Source organism: Manacus vitellinus, unplaced genomic scaffold (assembly GCF_001715985.3).
Source record: "Manacus vitellinus isolate BGI_N305 unplaced genomic scaffold, ASM171598v3 scaffold_27_pilon, whole genome shotgun sequence".
In the NCBI taxonomy this organism is placed as follows: Eukaryota; Metazoa; Chordata; class Aves; order Passeriformes; family Pipridae; genus Manacus; species Manacus vitellinus.
Window position 1 is genome coordinate 1,618,468 of NW_021940039.1, and position 21,130 is coordinate 1,639,597.

The 21,130-nt window shown below is 41.3% G+C and overlaps 1 protein-coding gene across 2 annotated transcripts in view; it reads right to left on the minus strand.

The window, feature by feature from the left end:
- The window catches only part of RABGAP1 (RAB GTPase activating protein 1), a 74,432-nt gene that overhangs the window by 33,567 nt on the left and 19,735 nt on the right, over positions 1 to 21,130 (minus strand). The window contains exons 3-13 of one of the 2 annotated variants that reach the window (XM_008931719.3): positions 17,699 to 17,933; positions 16,949 to 17,153; positions 16,160 to 16,334; positions 15,685 to 15,842; positions 14,310 to 14,420; positions 13,813 to 13,879; positions 12,751 to 12,853; positions 11,391 to 11,560; positions 9,041 to 9,215; positions 8,305 to 8,398; positions 5,053 to 5,203 (exon numbers count right to left, since the gene is read on the minus strand). In XM_008931719.3, the coding sequence (XP_008929967.1) occupies positions 5,053 to 5,203; positions 8,305 to 8,398; positions 9,041 to 9,215; positions 11,391 to 11,560; positions 12,751 to 12,853; positions 13,813 to 13,879; positions 14,310 to 14,420; positions 15,685 to 15,842; positions 16,160 to 16,334; positions 16,949 to 17,153; positions 17,699 to 17,933 (1,644 nt within the window). The remainder of the gene's footprint in view (positions 1 to 5,052; positions 5,204 to 8,304; positions 8,399 to 9,040; positions 9,216 to 11,390; positions 11,561 to 12,750; positions 12,854 to 13,812; positions 13,880 to 14,309; positions 14,421 to 15,684; positions 15,843 to 16,159; positions 16,335 to 16,948; positions 17,154 to 17,698; positions 17,934 to 21,130) is intronic. The other variant, XM_018074139.2, reaches the window with a different exon arrangement.

Here is a 21,130-nt window from a genome sequence, read left to right on the forward strand (position 1 = left end):
AAAAGATCCCTTTACTCTTGTCCTTCATTTTTGTCACAATTTATGGTGTTTCTACTCATGGCAACTGAAGTACTAGAACTGTAGCTAGGAAACATAAACTTTGAATTAAATTTAGGCAAGGGCATTGTGGTTTTACAAAAAACAAGCTATGATTGAATTACTGCTGGAGAAATGATCTCCTATCTTTCCAAAGCAGAGAATGATTTACATACCGATTGATTCAAATAGTATTTCTGGATCCTTAGGCATGAATAGACACATCATAAACATCCCCAGGAAAACAACATACATTGAACCTTCTGTCTCAGATGTATAAAAACAAGGTAGCAATGGAAATTGTGAGCCTGACCAAAACAACATCTGGTTGGAGGAATTTTTAAACAGAAGATGCAGCATGAAATCAAAACCTGCCCGATGTTCAGGTTTTTATGAGAAGTACGAGCTCAACACCCACCCAGCTGAGAGGTATTTCTGTCTGGTTTTCCCTTTAACTGCCGTTCTATTGTTTCCCCGAAGCCGAGAGCAATAACTCTGCTCAGTGCTGTTGCCAACTTACTCCAGCTTGTTTAAAACACCCAAACCAGCAACACCTCAAGTTCCTCCTCCTGATCACCCCTCACCAGCAGCCCAAAGTGGCCAAGGGGGTAAGGTGCAATTGGAAGGTAACTGGGCTGGGGGTCAGCACCTGCTACCCCAGCTCTGCTCCAGGGCACAACCAGCCCACTGAGAGGAACCACTTCCAGAGAGCACTGGCTGAGGTCTGCTGGGACTGAAAACTGCTGCACTGGAGAGACTTCTCCCACTCTACACCGAGGTACAGCACAGCCTCATCTGAGGCAGTGAACAGGTACTCAAGAAATCAGTCAAAGTTACAGCGACAACTCTGGGGAAAACTACTGCTTGAAAAAGATAATTAAACTTTTATCACCACGTGATCAAAACTAATCAAACACGGGATCTTCAGGTTCAGACACACTGACAAGGCTACACCGAGATTCACAGACACGTGGTAGGATTAATTTCGGTTGATTGTACACAATCGTGGCCCTTTGTACTCCTGCAAATTAAATTTATTCTTTTTAATTTATACGAACATATGGAAATAAGATTGCGACACAAGTGGAAAATAAGTGTTAACCACCCACAGCTAAAGTTCTGTCACATTTTATGCTACTGATGACAACACATTCAGTCAAATAATGGTAGTGACATTTTAATCTATTTCTTCATTAAAAACTAGTATCATTTGCACCAAGACAGACAAGTATATTTGGTAGAACGTCTGTGTTCTGTAATCCTCTGCTCATGGAGACAAAAAAGTGGGAAGATGAGAAAGTGTGTAGCAAGACTCCTGCTGTAAGAAAGACTGGAACAAATTAATCTCTTGCCAGGCCTGGAATTTCTACCAGAAATGGTGACCCCGGGGTAACATTCCAGGATACTCCTCCTGCCACTGGACTATTATTTTTTATTTTATTTGTGCCACAAGATGTCCCTCTCACGTTGTAATTTCTTAATATAGTGTATTTATCTGGTACAACAGTTCATGGTTTTTTCCTTTCGACATTTCCTCCCACACAGACCTATATCCAAGAGCTTTTTACTTTCTCCTCAATATTGTAAATGTCAGGTTCTTAAAATGTTGGTATTATGAAGAACTTCTCCACTGAGAGATTCAGTATTTGTACTAATCCTTTTAAAAAACCTTGTCTGAAAAGTGTCTGTTGTCTCTTTTGCTTTGTACCATGTTTACTTATCTTTTTTTAACCCACATGGCTCATTTTACACATTTTCTACTCAACAATACTTTCCATCCACCTATGACTGTCAAGAACATGGAGTATTTTTCCTGCAGGTGTCCACAAATGCCTGGAGTGAGTCTCCACATCTCTTCTCCTACCCTGCAGTGGCTGGAAGCCTGAAGATTAACAGCCATAACCACGATTGCCAAAGTCCTACCAGGAACAGATGCCTCTCCCAGGGATTGTCTAGATCGTTTTACCTAGAGCTTGCTTTCTGTCCCCAGTAGGGACATGACCTTAATTCACTGGGCTGGCTTCCATCCACACTCCCCACCACGAGCACAGCAATCTGGAGTTGCTAAAAGCTTTATTATTGCACACAGATGGTGTGCAAATTCTCAAAAGTGATTCGTGGAAGCACCGCGACGGTGAAACTTCGCCATTACTGCAATAACAAAAGCGCAGAGAACAAACCCCCAGCCAGTGCTTGGCAAAGAAATAAAGAGCAAATCATTAATTAATGCTGCCATGATGACTGAATGCAAGGAGCACACCTTGATGCACGGGTTCAATGCCATTTCTAAGCCATATTCAAGAGGAGACTCAGACACAGCCTCCACTGGTAGAACACAACAGGAGACATTTCCTCTCCACTCCTTCAGTGGCCATATCTCAACAGCACACAAACAACTGTCCTTGCAGCAGTTAATTTGCAAAAGAAAGCAAAAACCCAGAGATTCCCTGAGCCTGCACAGGAAAGCAACCAGCAGAAGGAATCCTGGGGTGCTGCATCCAACATCCTGCACACAAAGGGAAAAAAAAATCCCTGGCAGAGGCCAGAAGGTTCTGAAGCAGCTGTCAACACAGATCCTTATTAATTTGGGACTGTGCTGCTGCGTGGGGTCACGAAAAGCCTGGCAGAAATCAAGTGCAGCTACTGGAATAGAGGTCAACATTAAGAGGGAAGGGGCACTGGATTAGGAGCACTCACACAGGCTTTCTGCATCTCCTGCTCGCACCAAAGGGCAGAGGTTTCACATCGGCTCGTTGTGCTCCTGCACCACCCCTCAGCAGTTATTCTCAGATAAACCACCTTCAGTGCATGGTAATGCAAATAATTGCATGCTTGACAGAGAGGAACTGGTATTAGGGACATGCAAGGCACTATGAGGATGGTGAAGCAATGTAACATAATGGACCTTTGTCTTCACAAAATTAACAATTTTTTTCCCAGACACATTTACTCCTAAGTATTGCTGCATATTGACTGTAACTGAGCTGCTATTTTAAGAGCAGTAAGAATTAGTCACATTAGAACTCCAAAATTATCAAATTTCACGACAGGCATGAAATATCAAGAAAGGCATGAAAATAAAAATTTAAGGCCAAAGTGCAGTCCAGCATTAATTTATACTGTTGGCATATACTATATACAAAGGGTCTGCAATGTTATATTGCTGGATCCTGAATTCATGCTCTCATCAGCCTCGCAAAGAGTCTTGGCATTCCCTGCCTATTCTCCTCTTTAGCACCTCCACACAGTGACCTGAAACCTTACCCTTCTTCCACTGCCTGCAGAGTGAAGAAACCCCAGTGCCACTGGGAACCAAACAGACACTTGTGCTCTCAGACACCAACCTTTGTGCCTTCTACAGAAACAGTCCCAGCCTGTTTCCATATTTAAGTCACTGTTTTCATATTTGTCAGTTGTCACAACAAGACCAACAGCCACAGCACTGGGCTAATATGGCACTTCCAGATGAAGGCAATTTCATTTTCATTTCCTTGAGCTGACTGTGGCAGCACACTGGTGATACACCACAGACCTCATGTGACTAGAGCAGGGCCTGAAAATGGTCAGTCAGTACCCATTTGCTTTAATTTCTTCATTAGTTTCCATGCTGAAGGACCACTGCAGGTACAGCCAGTCCTTCTGCTGCAGAACACAGTAATGGACCAGCCTACTCTCCCTTTTACTTGGACTCTAGAGATGCTTCCAACACATGAAATCCAGGCTATTTTCTTTGTCTCAGCCAAATGAAAATGAGTGGAAAGGTTTCACAGGTTTAAAAATGAAATGTTACACTATTCCTTTCTAGCTGACAAAGATAGTAGCAGTACATGTCACCAACTGTGCCACAAAGACATCATCCTTTCCATTCTGATACCAAAACACTGAAACAGAGAAACAAGTGATGCTGTCAACCACACACCAGGCAATTAAAATAACACAACAGGGTAACTGTGATCACTCCTTGCCACAGCACTCAACCTCCACATTATTTATATGATTTATTCACCATAAAACCCAAGTTACAGCTCTACAATGCATACACCAGTATTAAGGGATTCAGATCAAGTTTCTTCTATATTCACTAAGTATGTGAAAGTACTTATGGCAGAACATTTTTAGCTAATCTGATGCATTCACATCACGTAGGATCCTTCCTGCATGAATCCAGCAGAAACCAAGTTTAATTTCAGACGCCCTCCTGCCCTCAGAATTAAGGTCTTTAATTGCTCCTTGTGAATCTGTGCCATCAGAATATAGATATACAAAGGCTGATTCAGTTGTTTTGCTTTTTAAGTGGTGAATAATTAATTTCTGTTATATCTGTACTAAAGTTGCATCATTAATAATTTCTAATACAGTCCTTCCAGACTTGCATGTTTGATGAAAGCAGTAAAATCCACTGTAGTTATACAAATAATGGTCAAATCCAAAGTAACACATCAGTGTTCTGGATAACGAGTCAGTGGCATTTCACTTTGTGACCCATTTGTTACTCTAGAACTTTGAGAAACACTGGATGACGTCTGTACATACAATTCTTATTTTCTTTTCCTACCTTACTGAGGTCAGCATTCAAGATGAGGAATTAAACTGCTGTCTAGGGCAAAAATGTCCAAATTCTGGTTTTTCTTCTATCAAAAAAGGGTGCAATTTCAACTAATGTCAGACTTTTAGCATATATATTAGGACAATACAGCAAAATTCAGCTTTCATTCAGAAAAGCCAAACAAGCAAAGGAAATGAACCTCTGTCAATTATGAGAGCAATCAATAGGACATTATTTTTTACAAACTAACTCAGAACTCGTCGGAGGGAAACAGAAGTAGGCCTATTAAAAGGAAAGCAGCCTAATGCCACAAGCAGCTCTGCCTGTTGGGGTTTTTGTTGTTGAACCCCTATTATCAGACACACTCAGGAACCCTCAGGAAGGCGCACACTCCCAAAACCTCCGTCTGTCCATTCTTTAAGATATGGGGGGGAAAAAAAAGCTGCCCAAAGCTGCTGGAAGCCTCCTACCTTGGTGATGAGGATGCGGTACTTCTCCACGAGGTGGTCGTTGTTGTGACACCCAGCCAGCAGCTGCCACACCTCTCCCCGCAGGGCCTCGGGGACCCCGCTCCGCACCAGCGCCGACAGCGTCTTGGGCCGCACGCTCAGGTTCAGGTGCCTGGGGAAGGGGGGAGGATGTCACTGCCACCCAGCCAGGAGCAAACACCACACGTGGCAAGGGACAGCAAGTTCAAGTGGCAAAGTGGCAGCCCAGATGCTGCCAGAGTAAGTGAAATTCAAGTTATGGAAAAATAAACGTGTGTATTCAGAGAAGTACTTCACGAGCTCTCTTCTTGATTCCCATTAAATTTAAAGGTAATACACATATATAACAAGAGTTCAAGAAGAAAAAGAGAAATTTAATCTAATGTAAATATATTATTTAATCGTAGAAGAGATAGCTAAGTTGTTACCTATATATATATGTATGTAAATAAACCTTTATAAGTATTTTCCCCTTCCCCCAATGCTGAGTAGTTGTGTTTTGTCTGAAAACCTTCTCACGCTGGGGAAAACTGTGGGAGGGGGGCTTGAACTTGGAAATTGGATTTCTGGGGGTCTCAAACCACCACACATATATAATAATACACTCAGCAAACCAAAACTCTCCATCAAATACTAGAACTGGAGGACAGAGGTCATAAAGTGTAAATTCCAACTCCAAATTACCCCAAAATGATCAGCAGCTTGCAGAGGCCTCCACTGCTCGACACCCCACACCCCAGCAGGCAGGTAACCTTTGAGGTGAGGGAGGGACAGAAGACAGACAGAGCTATAAAAACCACCTCACACGGTTATCTAACTACATCCCTGCATTAGAGCAGCTTCCACTGCACAAGCCAGTCCCAACTAAACAGCTCTTTCCAGCGAGACCGCTGACAGCTCATAAATTACAGCTCTGAAAGTTGTAAAAACTAAACCTACATATAATTTATGCACTTACAGCAAGTTAAGCTGAACAGCTCATTTGTGGCTTATACATAAAATTCCCAAAAGACACAGGCCTTAAATCAAAGAAATTAACATTTTTCTGCAGTTACTAAAAAACAAATTTCTGGGTAAAATGATCAAGAGAACTGACAGACAAAGCCAGGTAAAAAACTGAACTTGTGTCACATCAATCGCATTATGTTCCTAAAAAGCTGTCATTTGATAATGTTTGTAACAGCCTAACAGTCTGTGGATGACAATTTGACACAGACTGGGACTCTTTGCTGCCTTTCTTCAGTCTACAGTGTTCTGACCCAGTAATCTAGAGACTAACTATGTGGACATTTAAATCAGCATTTCCTGCACAGAGCCCAGGACCATCATGTCCTCCTTCACTTTGCCTTCTCTAAAAGAAATCAACCATTGCAAAAATAATAATAATATAGTAGTTATATGCATATACAGTCATACCTACAGACATACATTCACAGAGCATTTATTATACCTTTGTAATATATATTTATATCAAATAATTGTTACATACAAAATAATCAACGTTTTTGTAGAGGCCTCTAAAATGGCTTTGCCCTAATCTCAGATCAAAGTAAGCACAACAATAGTTCCAATGAATACAGTCATGAAGGCTGTAGACTAAAAGCCACACACTACTGGAGCCTTCCAAACTATTTTGAAATGAGAAAATTGTGTGACTCAGCAGTTATGAAATATCAGCCAAATACTTTTTAGAAATCACAAAATAACAATGCATATTTAATTATTATACAAATCTAATTACAGAATTCTAAAAAAACTAGCATGAAACTTCCTAAAGTCTGATTTTTATGATTTTCAATCCTCTTATGTTAAAAGCTGGAGGATCATTGCTTCCAAATACACATTTTTAGTTAAGAAGGAAAGCCCTTTAACACATATTAAAGTTGTTGCCAGCATTAGCACAGAAGCATTTCATATCCTCTTAGAGCTGCCAAAACATTTCCAATGGGAGTCAGGTGGCTTAATTATCTTTGAGCCCTTGGAAGAATTACAAAAAATTCAAGTAGAAAGAAACTTTCTCACAGCAGCAGATGCACAGAGCTCATCTGGTAAAGATGTTTCTCCAAGCCTAGGAGAGGGAAAAGGGCTCATGGATCATTTTACCACAGCTTTCCCCTTCTTACAAATGGGTCCATTTCTATGTCCACTTTCTTATCAAATTAGTGCAAAACCAAACTGGAAGGAAAAGTGTTTATTCAAATAAGTAGTAATTGCAAAAAATAAAGTTGTTATAATTTTAATTTCAAGAGATTCCTCGCTAAGTGGTCACATGGATACTTTCCCTCATCCAAGCTGCACGACCCTACCATCCTACTCCTTAAATCTAATCCCTGCTGTCCTACTCATAAATCTAATACCACATTCGACCTTTATTTGCTGTACTCCCTCTGCCCTGCTCCTCACCAACATTAGGAAGCAAAAGGCAACAAGTAAAGCCAGAGTCAAAATGAAGCCTGTTTGGGTTCAGTCTCATGTTTCCTGTCATCCCCCTTTCTGGGGAAAAAAATAAAACCTAACAAAAAACCTGAATTTTGCAACAATCAGCATCATTTCAGAACAGCTCAGGCTACTTCAAGATGAATAAAAGATCACTCATCAAAGGAGGACGGTGTTGCATTAGCAATTGGACTGTCAAGAAACTCTCCTCTTGTACACTGGCATTTTCCAGGGAAAAAAAACAGCAGAGCTCATGTACTTCCTTCTTGGCAGGCTCTGGAGCCTTCCTTTAGATAAGGAAGAAAAACATCTTTGCTATCCAAGTCCAGATCTCTCATTTTCTTAAGCTACAGTCACTAAGATGTGACAGCTGCAAGAAAAACTGGCTGTGAACTACACTGGAATTACAAAGAGGAATGGGAGTGACTATGCAAAATAAAGACAAAGGAAGAGCTACATTTTCTTTATACTACTTAGTTTAGGTTTTTCTTTGACAAAATCCCAGGGAACTCACAGATAAGCAGAATACTCTTTTTAAGACAGAAGCACCTAAGGACACAGCATAAGTGAATTTCTATACATTAAGCATGCACTCAAAAATTCAAATACTTAAAACACGCCGTGAAGAAATCAGAAAACAAGAGGCCAGAGAATAAGGGGTGTTGTGGGGATGAACAAAGGACTAAATCCATCCTAATCTTGTCTCAACTGGCCTCTGGAAACAACAAAAACTCCAAGAAGAAGGAGCAAACAGAACGAGAATATTCAGAACTGTAACTTGCTGATTTTGCCACTTACCACTTGGACAGCAGCTCTCCCCACGTCTCAAGAATTTTTTCTGCGCACTCTTTGGAAACATCTCCAGAACCACTTAAGAGTGGTTCATCATTGTCTGCCAACAGAACAGAGGGGACACTTCAGCCAAGGCCACATGGAAGGCTGGCAGAAAAGTGAAAAAGCAGAAACCCAAGTCATCCCCATCTCAGCTCGGAGCTGTAGGGCCACATGTTTATATACTCAGAACTAGTCCACGTTTTGGTTTAAAAGAATTTTTCTAAAGCAGAGGAAAGGTCTTGAAAATGCATTAAGTTCCAAGCTGGGCAGGTCCTGGTACAGTTTTATCTATCACAGTTGTCCAACTCTCCTCTTCACTAAAACATGCTGCCTGCTGAGACTTCCAAATAATATCAACTTCTCATTTTTACTCTCAAATCTGTTCACAGCTGCTCAGGGAGGGGCAGAAGCTATAGGATAATCCCCAATTTTTAGCTGCCTCTTTTCACATTGTCCCAAATATATCATCACACTGGAGGCCTGGGCTGGGAAAAGCACAGACACAGAAGTGTCAGAGGAGGGAGAGGCTGCCCCAGGAATGTTGGGGTACTGGTTATTGACTGCTCAGAGCACTCAAGCAAATAAAAACCCATCAGGAGGCCAGATTCTGATTGGAAATGATTCAACGTGTTTTATAACTGTGTTATTTACCACGTGCCCTTTCTCTCCCAGTCCACAGAGCACACAGTCTGCTTCTTACCTTCCTCTTCATCGTCCTCAGGGGGAGAAGGGATCATGGAGCCCTGGGAGCCCGACTGGGGCAGGCGCAGGGAGGGGCTGGCCGTGGTTTTCCTCCTCTCCCTCTCGGACTCGCTCTCCAGGCACACGACTTCATACAGCGTGTCCGAGTTATTCTTCCTGTCCTTCTGCTTGATCTGGGAAACAAGTTCCATTGCACTGAGAAAAGCTACACAAGTGCCACATCACTTCCTAAGGCTCTGCCTTCTCTGTCTGGAAAGCAGAGCTGAGGAACAACTCCCATCCCATTCTGCAGTGAGGAATGCTGACCCATGGGAGTGCACCACACTTAATGCACGGTGCAGGCCCGGCAGTGTTCCTGCCATAAAGGAACTGCTCACAAATGCACAGACTTTTAAAGCTATAAATGCATCTGTGCTCCAAGAGAGGAAGGTTCCTTCATATGAAGCAACTCCACCCCTGTTTCTCCTCAATTTTCAATGCTTTCATACCTTCCTTTCCTTTAAAGGAGGACTTTTCTTTGTCAAGTGGTTCTAAAATTTTAATGCAGTTTAAGGACTTAGAACTTTTTTTTTCCCTAAATGAATAAAAATAGATAGTAGAAAAGGGAAGGTGAAGAAGAGAGGGAAATAAGATTTATAATTACACTCTACACTAAGCTCCCAGTGCTCAATTTTATCCTTTGGAGCATTAAAAATGAAAAGAAATGCATCAAAACTAAAAATTACTAAATCACTACATGTAATCTGAGCAAATAAAATCCCTCTGCTTTCACCATTTCCGAATAAAGAAACACTGCCAAAGTAAGATAAGCCAATTCTACACAGCTGTATTTTTAATAGGCTAATCATGACTCCACAGAAACAGGTTTCCCTTCCAGGCTTATCAGGCAGTACATTCTATATTTGTTGCTTCCACTATGAATTTTGATAATCTTCCATTAGTAAACACTGGAAGTTGGATAACCTGACAGTGCCTGTGGAAAAAGAGAATTGGCTAAGATAAGTCACAATGCCTGTGAATTTGGTAAGACAAAAGATACAGAATTAGCTCAGCAAGATAAGCTTCCTTTAAACTGCCAAACAGAAAAGGCACCTTTTGGAGGCTGTAGAATATTTATAGCCCAACAGCCTCAAATGTTCAACATCTCCATGCTCCACCTCAAAAATATTCTAAAAAAAAGGCTGAGCTCACCCATGAAGAATTTTTCCACCTTAAATTTTGAAGGAAAGTGTCTGAAAATGCATATTGATATTTTACATAAAAAGTAGGACATAAACAAAATAGAATCCCTGGTGAACCTCATCTTTGTTACTACCCAGATGCCATTCGTTGCTAGCACTTGAAGACAAGTGCAAAAAGAATGAAGAAAAGCCTCTTGTTTAATTGAAAACCTCTTTAAAAGAGAACACTTATCTAGTAATCAAGACTCCAACATTGCTTTTTTTTGGGCTGCACCCAAAATTACTAAACCTTGAGAGAGCACGTACATCCTCATTGTTATTTGCTTTTGTACATTTCCATTTCTTTAAACAGGACTTTAATTTCAGAACAATAATTTCTAAAAGAGGAGAACAGCAGCTACTCCAAATGTATCATCTCTTGAGTGGCTTGGACCTTCAGCTTACCAGCCTTATTTTAAATTACTGCCTTGTTATTATGAATATCCTGGACAGGAATAATCTTTCCCTTTTTAGTAGACAGCATAAAAAAGTAAGTTGGAAAAAAACAGTAAAATTTTCTAACAAGTTCTAGGAATGTTTTGCAGTTGCTTGGATTTTTTCCCCCAGGGCCAAATTGGGGTATGTGTGAAATCTCTGCTTCCAATCACATGGAAGGGGAAAACAGACTTTCACCAAAAATAATTTCTTTTGGAATTTCAGATGGATGTTTGCTCATCTAAAAAGAACCTAAAAAGAAATGCTCAATTTGTATGATAAGTTTAGTGATGTATCAGATGTCACAAGGATTAGAGTAGAGACTTCTTTTCTCTTCACTTCAATTGTACACAATCACCCCACTCTACCCTTGTGTCAGCACCTCTCAGCACAGCCCCAGATAAATCCTCTGGTCCTTTGATTTCTGTGGTTTGGCTGGAAAATCCATAAGCCTCTATGGAACTTTGCAGCCTCATCAAAGCTATCAAAAAAGCTATTTCCAGCTCTTTATGGGAACTGCAGATAGCCAGCAACAATCAGCATGAGAAAGGAGAGCTGCTCTAAAATTGAAGAGCATTTATTCAGGAGTAAAATGTGGTATTATGAACATTGCATTCGTAAAGGTTTTACCAACCACAGGGAGAAACAGCCCATTAACTGTCAATTCTGTTTCTTTATTTTTTAAAGCATTACCTGTTTCAATTTTAAGAAAAAATTTTCAGTGGAGCTCCTCTTGCTGAAGGGCCAGAACAGCCTCTCATTAGGGGAACAAACCCTGACTTTCGTCTCCAGGATGAACCGAACAGGTTCCTGCACCTCAGTTATCACCAAATCCACTGCTGTGGTCATGAACAGCACTTTATCTGGAGAGAGAAAATTAAATGAGAGTGCTAAAAAAATATTTCAAATAAAATATTCCATAGCCTCTTTCCTGGTAACATGAAAGAACAAAGGAAACTTTCTTTTTTAGAATTCATTTTTCCCCTAATTTAAACATCTCAAAACCTTAGAAGTTTCAAAATAGGGAAATCAGATGACTATGCACTACCCACTAGAGAGTAAGGAAACTGAAGTCTTCAAGCCAAGAAAATGATCTTGTTAAAGAGAATAAAAATTCTGCTTTTTCAAATCCCACTGAAGTGTATCCAAAACATTCATTAAACATTTTAAGTGCATATCTCTGCACTCAACTGCACAGTGCAGGTCTCCTGCCATCCAGCCTAATGACACTTCAGTTCTTTTTTGGTTTTAGAAGTAACTTGAGTGTTAAGTACCACGATATTAAAGGCATTTGAGACCATCTCAGCTGTGACATTCTGAAAATTGACTGCACAGTTTGATGCTCCAAAAGGAGGCTCAGTGACCTATGAGATCTCTTCTGGTACTGAACTGCTAAATCGTGTCCTTCAGGCAGGATGACATTCAATCCAGCAGCAGATTGTGCCCAGCAGCTGACTTTTATGACTTTGCCCAGTCAATTCCCATTAACTTCCCCAACCCTTGGCATGAAACTGTGACAACAGATTGAAAAGATGATAATTCAGCTGACATCTTAAAAGAAGCAATGACAGATCTGTTTCAGGACTGGAGAGAGCAATGGAGCATCAGCTATTTTTGGATGACAGTTGGGAGTGGTTTACTTTCGTTTTCACAGGTACAGGGATCCTTCTGTTTTAATTAAAAACCTGGGTTTGGAAAAATCTGAACTGACCACAGGGAACTGAGCAAAGCAGAAATCTGTAGGAGTCGTTTAGTGCAATTCCCAACAGGATTCTTAGAAAGCTCCCATGGTGCACAAAGCACCTGCCTCCTGTGCCCACAGCTGCACAGCCTCCTGCTAGGACACAGTGCTTACAAGGTATGACTGAACACTGGGTTTAATTGTCTTTTTTTTTAGATTTTTACGTGGCATTTGGCATCCTACTTTCTAAGAATACATCCCACACTGTGAAAGTCTTTTTGTGGGATTCATCTTAAGGGAAAAGAGAACTGCTCCCATGCCCACTATGGAAGTCATTTCCCTGCCTAGGGATAACCCTGGCAACGTTCATACCTTTTGGTGTTTCTTCATTTACAAACTGGAAGTGTGGAGATTTCTGATTCCAGCTCCCGGTGATCACGTAGGATTTCCCATCAGAGCTCTTCCCCATGGACTCCTGGAAACAAAGTAAGTGTATGTATCTTTACTGAAATTATCTCTACATCATGAAGTCTCAGCCCCATAAAAGAACCACTGCACCGGCAAGGGAAGGACAAGTCCCTGTGACAGAGTCTGCAACAGATCATCTCTGAAGAACAGGCTTCCCATGCAATCCTTGGTCTCCTTGCTGATAACAAAAAGGCCAATTAGTACTAATTATTCCATAGGTACGTGGTATGAACATCTGTCTAGAGAGATGTGCAGACCAATAGCTCCTTTGGGAGGTGGCCACAGAGCTCACAGGTGCAGGTGAGATCACAGCCAGTAACACGTTATTCAGCCATTCAGAACCAAGTCAGTGTTTTATCTAATGTTCAGCTTGTCTGTCTTCCCAAGAACCTTTTTTTCTGGGCAATCCAAAGCCTGGTAAAAAGCAAAATTATTCATGTAGTATTGAACCTTTTTGAGTACTCACTATTGTAACAAGCATGTACTGCAAAATACTGGTAAGGTTGTTGTCACTTCACACTTGTGAAGTCAGATGATCTCTATCATTATTTTATAGATAGAAAAGTGAGTCATAAGAACAAAGCACCCACTAATTCTCAGTGTTCCATTTGAAGCCTCTCAGGCCTCGATTTTTATAGTGATAAGTATGCTATAAAACTTTTCATGTTCAAAGCACAGCTCTTTAATATTCAGCACATCTGAAATAAGGCTCCATGTTTCTTTTTTCAGGCCATTAACTGAGAACAGTCATGACTGACTATAAAATTGGGCAACTCCCTTGGCCAAGCATCAGGTCATGTTCTAACTCTTCAGAGGTTCAACCCAGCTGCCCAGAGCCTCAGCCTCAATACCATGACCCACAGCACCAATCCCCATCAACAAGTGTGCAGAGGTGTCTAAATCTTTTCTGTCTATTACAATCATAGCCAAAATTATTGCTGAACTTTATTAATAAGAGATCCTTACCAAATCCAAAAGGTGCATGTCACCACTCCGGACGTCTTTCCCACGGCTGAGGAGGAGGCCAAAACATCTGCAAAGCCAGGCAAAAAAAAAATAAACTAAAAACTAGACTTACTCATAAACAACCCACTAACATTTCTTATCTGCATAATCACTGTGACACATCACAAACAGCCCATGAATCCACTGACAAATGTCAACAAACCATCAAGCATGTCTCTTGCCCTTCCTTTGGTTTGTTTGGTTTTTTTTTTTCTGCACAGAATTTACCCTGCAGTACAGACAAGAATCAGATGAAGTGCAAGGCCCTGTCTTTCATGGTTTCATTTCACAAGGACTTTTGGCCCACACAGGTATATCCCACTCCATCCTCTGGTTTGCCACACTTGAGAGGTGTGGCATTAAATCCCACAAATGGAGACTCCAAAGAACAACTGCCTCAAAGGAAAGAATACAAACATCAAACAGATAAAGAATTGTTTAAAAACTGATGAAATTACCTCTCAATAGCAAGCTCTTTATTAGTTGTCTGTTGGACGTAAATCACTATCTTCTTATCAATCCCCTGGCGCAGTTTGAAGCATTGCCTGTCCTTGTCTTTGGGAACTGCACTGTTATTCACCAGGAAAGTCAAAAAAACCCCATTTATCTGTATTCCTTGCATGTACCAAAGCATCAGACACTGGTAAAGACAACTTCTTACACCAAAGCACTCATCCAACACCTTCCTTCCTCGCACACTGCAACAGGTAATGTGAAAGCAATGGCAATATAACGATGTGAAAACCGAGGGCACTCAGTTTTCAGAATAAAAACTGTGATTTTATACAGTGGGGGTCAGTGTTGCGAGACTTCCAGCAACATTTCAACCAAGTTTCTAAATATTGATTCCCCAAGTAATAATATAACAGCATTATCTGTTATCCTGCTTGCTCTCAAGGGAGGTGACTGCTGGGGCACATGACAAGCCAAGAGTGTACCAATCTTTACTTCCCTTTCTTTTTCATTAGAGAGAAGTATTCCCTCAACTTCCAGGTGAGTTTGAGTCTGCACAGGAAGGGTCACCCAAGGATTAGTGTCAAACTGATGGAATTTGTTATTTGAACTGAACTATCAGCACCTTTCAGAAAAGCCCAAGAACCATCAGCACCTTTTTTGGCCCCTGAGCTAAATAATTTTTCAGTTTCAACACTTGAGCAGCCTTTTGGAGTGCTGAATAAATACTGGATTATTAAATGTGATTTGTTTATTTAATAAATACATCTTGAGTTGGATGTAAATCTAAGGAGAGAAGGAACTCTGGAGCTGTGGCTGGGAGCCAACATGCTCAACAAGTCAGAGTGTTTGGCAGACAAGCTGTGCTGAAACAAAGACACTTCAGCAATTACAGCACACTGTAAATGGGTACATAAAACACACAAGGGTAGCATATAGCCTTCTTTCATGAGACTTTATTAAAAATATGCACCCTTATGCCTCCTGCAGCATTCTCACAGCCTCTGCACCTTTGAAAACCTGGCTGAAAACGTGCCCAACTCTGGATGGGAGAGCACAGTCACAACGATGCATTTTCAGCTTCAGCAGCAATTCAGCTGAATACATCTTAGAAAGATATTGCATAGAAGAGGATTTCACAGAAAAAAGTAAAACAGAAAAAGCACGTTGCAGGTAGCACCAGGTTCAGTTCAGTGGCCAAGATTAAATAGTCCAGAGGGTTATCACTGTTTTACTTCCTAAAAATGCCTGTGTCTGGGATTCATTGAAACTAGAAGAGGAAACTTTCAGAAAAGGGAGTTTAGGGACCACCTCAGGCTCACACTCTCCATTCACTCACTGTCAACAGAACCACATGTTGGATGACTGAGGAATCCATACCTGAAATAACCCTTCCCATCGTCTTCTTTGATTTCCAGGGACACGGAGAAGGTGAAGATGTCGCTGTCGGGGGTCTGGGGGGTGGCAGTGGCCGAGAGCGGGGTCTGTTTGGCAGAGCGCCGGAAGGCAGTGGCAAAGCTGTACAGGATTCGGCTCACCTGCAGGGAACACAGCACAGGCAGCAGCTGAAACCCACCTGAACCTCCACTGGAGAACAGAATAGGAGGAAATTGTACCAAAATAATTCAGTTTTACCATCTAATTAACTGTTTCTCTGCGCTTCACAGAAGGGTAAACTATAACCCACGCACTCATATTTCATATCTGAGGCTATTATAATTAACTTAAATTGGGCAGAAGAAAGCCCAAAGTGATGAATTACATTACTTCTAAAGTGCCCGAAATGCTCCAATTTAATTTCAGTAATAAAGTTTACATGTACATAATTACCATTTGACAAAGAACTTGAACTTACAGCCTCTTGGATTTCACATCGGAAGACATGAATCCTGAAGAGTTCTGCATTGTAGTGGCTTTCAGTGAAAGCAAAGCAATCACTTTCAGGGGTCCCATCGTGCCCTCGTACACAGAAAAGGATTTTATAGATTGGATAGTTTGCTATTTCTGTGTTTGTCTGAGGATCTAAAAGTCTGTTAAAATAAAGAGAGGGGAAATAAAAGGCAAGCTTGCACCTTTGTAAGAATTATTTCAGCCACATATTAACTGGAAAGCTTTAACAATTTCATACCTACTACAGAAAGTACATCATAAAGACTATCTCCTGGTTGTCATTTACTGCAAAGCTTGAACACAATAATGATATTTAAAATGAACAGCATAAAAAAGTACAACGCAACAGACAATTCCACCAATAATTTCCCCATGGTTTTCAGGGATTAGTCTTCAAAATGTTACACTAATATTCAGCAGTGGATAGACTCATCCCTGTTAAGCCTTGTGTATCAGACATTTTCCATTCCTACACACTACTTTCAAGGCTACTTCCAAATTGTTCACAATAACCACTCCCTCTATGGCTTTGGGGACAGCTTGGATCAGCCCAGTATTTCATACTGAGCCTTGGACATCAAACATCTTCAGCAAACAAATGTAAAGCATCACTTGTTCCCAGACCTCTTTTAAACCCCCTTTTCCCACTAACCGAAACCCCGAGTTGCTCACGTCTCCTGCCAGGTGAACCAGCAGCTTGTTTGCCCTCCAAAGGAACTGAGCTGAAGTGCCCAGCCCCGGGTGAGCCCCGTACCTCACTGTGCCCTCCGAGACGTTGGGCACGGACAGCGTCACGTCCAGGGAGATCTGGCACTGGCTCCGGAGGATGGACATCATCCGCAGGGCCTCCACCTCGCTGCGCGGGGCGTTCACCGAGGCACAGCCCAGGTAGGTGAGCTTGCTGAACACCACGCTGTCCTCATCTGTCACTGGGGTGAAAGGGCTCAAGTCCTCACAGTCTAGGGCGGGACACAAAGCTCAGCGTGAGAACCAAGACGAGGCACCCGTAAGTGAAGTATCAGAGACTGACTCAGCACCAACTCAGTGACAGAAGAGACCAGGAAACACGGGGGAGTCAGGTCAGAACAAAATACCACAGGAAAAGCCTGCCTGAAAGTGAGCTAGTGATGGCAGAGAGCAACTCCGTTGCCTACAGCCAGCTCACTCAGAGGGCTCCATTTAAATATAAACATACACAAGAATGCACTGATTTTCATTAAAGCAATAAGATGCAGAGACTAATATCTTATACAGCCAGGCAAGTAAGCTTAATATTTCTGCACACCTCTCAGGCTGGTATAGCAGGTGTTTTCAGAAGACAGGACAGTTCAACATATGTTAACTCTTGCCTTAGACACCCAGGCATTTACTGCACTAGGTGATTATAATGGCAGACAGGCAATGGTTGGTGGACACACCTGTACCTAAATTCTCCTCCCTTTCCACACAAGAAAACAAGCTCATAAGATAACACCAGGCACTCCCAATTCCTTTGTTTTCTAACCTCCTTGGGATGGTTTCACTGGCAAACTCATTTCTGGTTTCTGGAGTCCTGCCACTGACACTGGGTTAATGGTGGAGGATGCTGAAGCTTCAAGGACAACAGGTTCTTCCCCATCTCCATCAGTTCTAACTTCTTCTCCATGGTCCCTGTCACTTGACTGATCTTCCATGGGTGGATCCATCAGCACGTCTTCGAGCTCCCGCCGCAGCTGCTGTTCGCTTCCATTCCCCACGATCTGAGAGCCACACACAGAGTTGGGACACGAAAAAAAAAGACTGTTCAAACAACAAAAAACACCCCTTCTGGCACAGGGTCATTCATATGGTTTTATTCTACCAACCAAAGCAGCAGTTAACAAATATAACCCAGTTCCAGCCGTAAACACAAACTGCAGTGTGCAAGTGCTCACCAGCATGGATTACATCCTCCCTGCTTCAGCAAATCAACAAGCTCAAAGCAGGAATTTTCTAGTGCTGGGAAAAGTGAGGAGATTACTTTCAAACTAGTCTTTAATCACCAACTACAAAGACCAGCTTATGACAGAGAAACTCAGAGATGCCCACAGTATGGGCTATAATAATTCTCAGATTAGTACCAGAAGGAGACAAATAGAGTTAAGCACATTGTGTGGCTCATGGTAAGATAGCAAGGTTTCATGGGAAGAGAAGAACCTGGAACAAGATTATGCCATCATGCTGAGGAGAAGTAACAGCACTGGTTTACTTCCCAACACTCATCTGCAGCCTGACTCTGCATTCATTGAAGGCAATATGAAAGCAGGAAGCAACTTAAACAGTGTGAAATTAGGTCCTAGGCTAGAAAGAGAATGAAAACGTTCACTTCAGGAAACTCTCACATATTGTATCTAAGGAAACTCTTTGTCCATTCCTCTGCAATTAACAGGGAAGTGACCAGTGCTCTACAGAGTTTAGAAGTCAAGCATGGAAATGGAGTTTACAGAGCATTTCACCAGATGCCATCAGTGAAAGGTACTTGATGCCAACACTTCAGCTGCTGCTGGTTATTACTGTTGGCACCAGAACTCAAGCCTAAGAGCATTTCCATATCCTTACCTCTCTGTCAGATCACTGACCTAAGATGCTACACACAAGCTAATAAAATCCAAATTACCCCAAAAAGTAACAACTTAGTGACTGTTTTGCTGCAGAACCTAAACAACAACAACAACAAATCAAAGACATTTACGCTCTTGAAACCCTTGGTCCATTTTTTTGTATGGATTAAAATACACTCCTGTGCTCTCTGGGACCCTCTGCCAGGAGCAGGACAGAGGAACTGCCTTACTCAGCTGTACACCCACAGGAGTGTTTGTGACCTGTAACTAGTTACAGGAATCCACAGATTTCCATTTTCCTCCAAATAATTTTAGTATTCATTTACATGATTCACTGTGGAAACAATGAAGAACCTTGCACAAGCATGGGGCCATCAAAGGCATAAAGCTTTTAAGTATCAAGTTTATTATTCAGGTCTTTGCAGGCATTCATCAGACAGATGATGATGATGGAAGATGCATCATGTTACTTTAATGTATGAAGTTTATGTGTTTTGCAACAAAATATAATGAATGAATTATAATGTCCTGTCAGCCCCTTTAAAGCCTACATATTAAAACACTTGAAGTAACTTCTAGTTTACAGTACTTGTTCTCCCTGAAACCTGAAGTTAAAATTTGTTCTGGCACAACTCTTTATCTGATTTTTGCTCACAGTCATTAAACAGACTTTGGTTTGGGAAAGGAAGGTGAAAAATTCATACCCAGTGAGAATTAAATGTTGTAATGGTATTAACATAAAACGCACAGGAAAAGTGTTCTGTTCCATTAAGAGTGATCTACTGTATTTGGTAAAATAATCAGTATGAATTATTTTGAATATCTAGACACTGCCCTATAAAACATGATCTTGAAAATAAAATTTCCCAGAAATAGTAGTGACAGGTAAAACACAAATCCAAGTTGTTTATGGCGTGACAGAAAATGGTCTGTAAAAAGAAAAAAATCCATCTCGTAGATATTCTAAAACCTCATCATCAAAACCTTCATTTAAAAAGCAATTTAAAATAATCTGTCCAAGAAAGCCTTCCTTGTCACCCCAGACTACCCTCAAAAAGAATTCTAGAATACACAGAAAGTACACTTTTGGACTTTAGGAGCCCTGCTGGTCTCACAGCCCCAAAACTCAAGTGCAACAAACCAACTGCCTGCAAAATGAGGCCTAAAACACAAACTGAGGCCAACTTCATGTCAGCTGAAGTCTCTTATGCAGCCATATAAATTCACTCTATCATGGGAGCAGGGCACAGGGAGATGTAAACATGTCTGAAACCTTGCTGCAACCCAGAGGCAGCACAGAGGGGGCAGCAGAACCGAGGGCACAAGGGAATAAACAAGGGGCCCCCAAGAAATGCTTCCCGTAGTTCTTTTGAGATAGAGCAAAGAAACCATTGACCCAACCATAGCTGCCTCCACTTCTCACAAAACTGAAAACTAATTTTACTTAACCTTTAACTGGGAGGTAGGAAACTTCCTCTAGAGCAACAGGGGATTTATCAGAGCTGTAATTTATTCCCTTCTCCTGACTCATGTGCTGGGCCTCTGCTGGGAGAGGTCTGGCTGCACTGGGTAGTTCAAGAACGTCTGCTCTACACTGTGCTGCAGAAGCAAAGCTTTCCTGAACCCAGTCCAGTCCCACTGCCAGGGGGCAAAAGCAGACACAGAAACAATACTGGAAAGCAGAGACAGCTAGCAAATTGTATTTCTGGAAAACAATCACTGACAACCCCTTTTTAAACTGAACCAAGTATTTCAGCATTGACAAAAAGCAGAAACACATTTATAAATTAAGACCAACTGAAGAAAAATATGGTCCCTGATTGTTATCAGAAGAAATATTTCTCTGTCTGGACTCGAGGAAGAAAAAAGAAAACAAACAAAAATTTACATTACTTCACAGCATTATTACTTAAAACTACAGCATATCAGCAAATTTGAAATGAAAGCCTTAGGCCTAATATACAAATGGCACAGCCTGTCATGCTCAGCAAACAGAAGCCTGAGCTTCCAGCACCATCCTCAGACTGTGCTCATTAGCAAATGAAACATCCTCAAACTGCTCTTCTAAGGAAACAGAACACCAAAAAGAGACACCTGCTCTAAGAGGAACCTGAACTCATTTCCTGCTTTTCTTAGAGGGCACATCAAAGAAAATGGGTTTGACATATACAAATTAACTTAGTTATAGGTACCAAAGCAATTGCTTCTGCCTGAAAAAAAAAATCTCGTTTGTTCCTATGAAATACATAACCTCAGTTCTCGTGTTGAACTGTTAACATTAATTTTTCATATACTACTGAAACACTTTTAGATATTGCAGTAACAGTACTTTTAACATACCTCTGACAAGCTTCCCT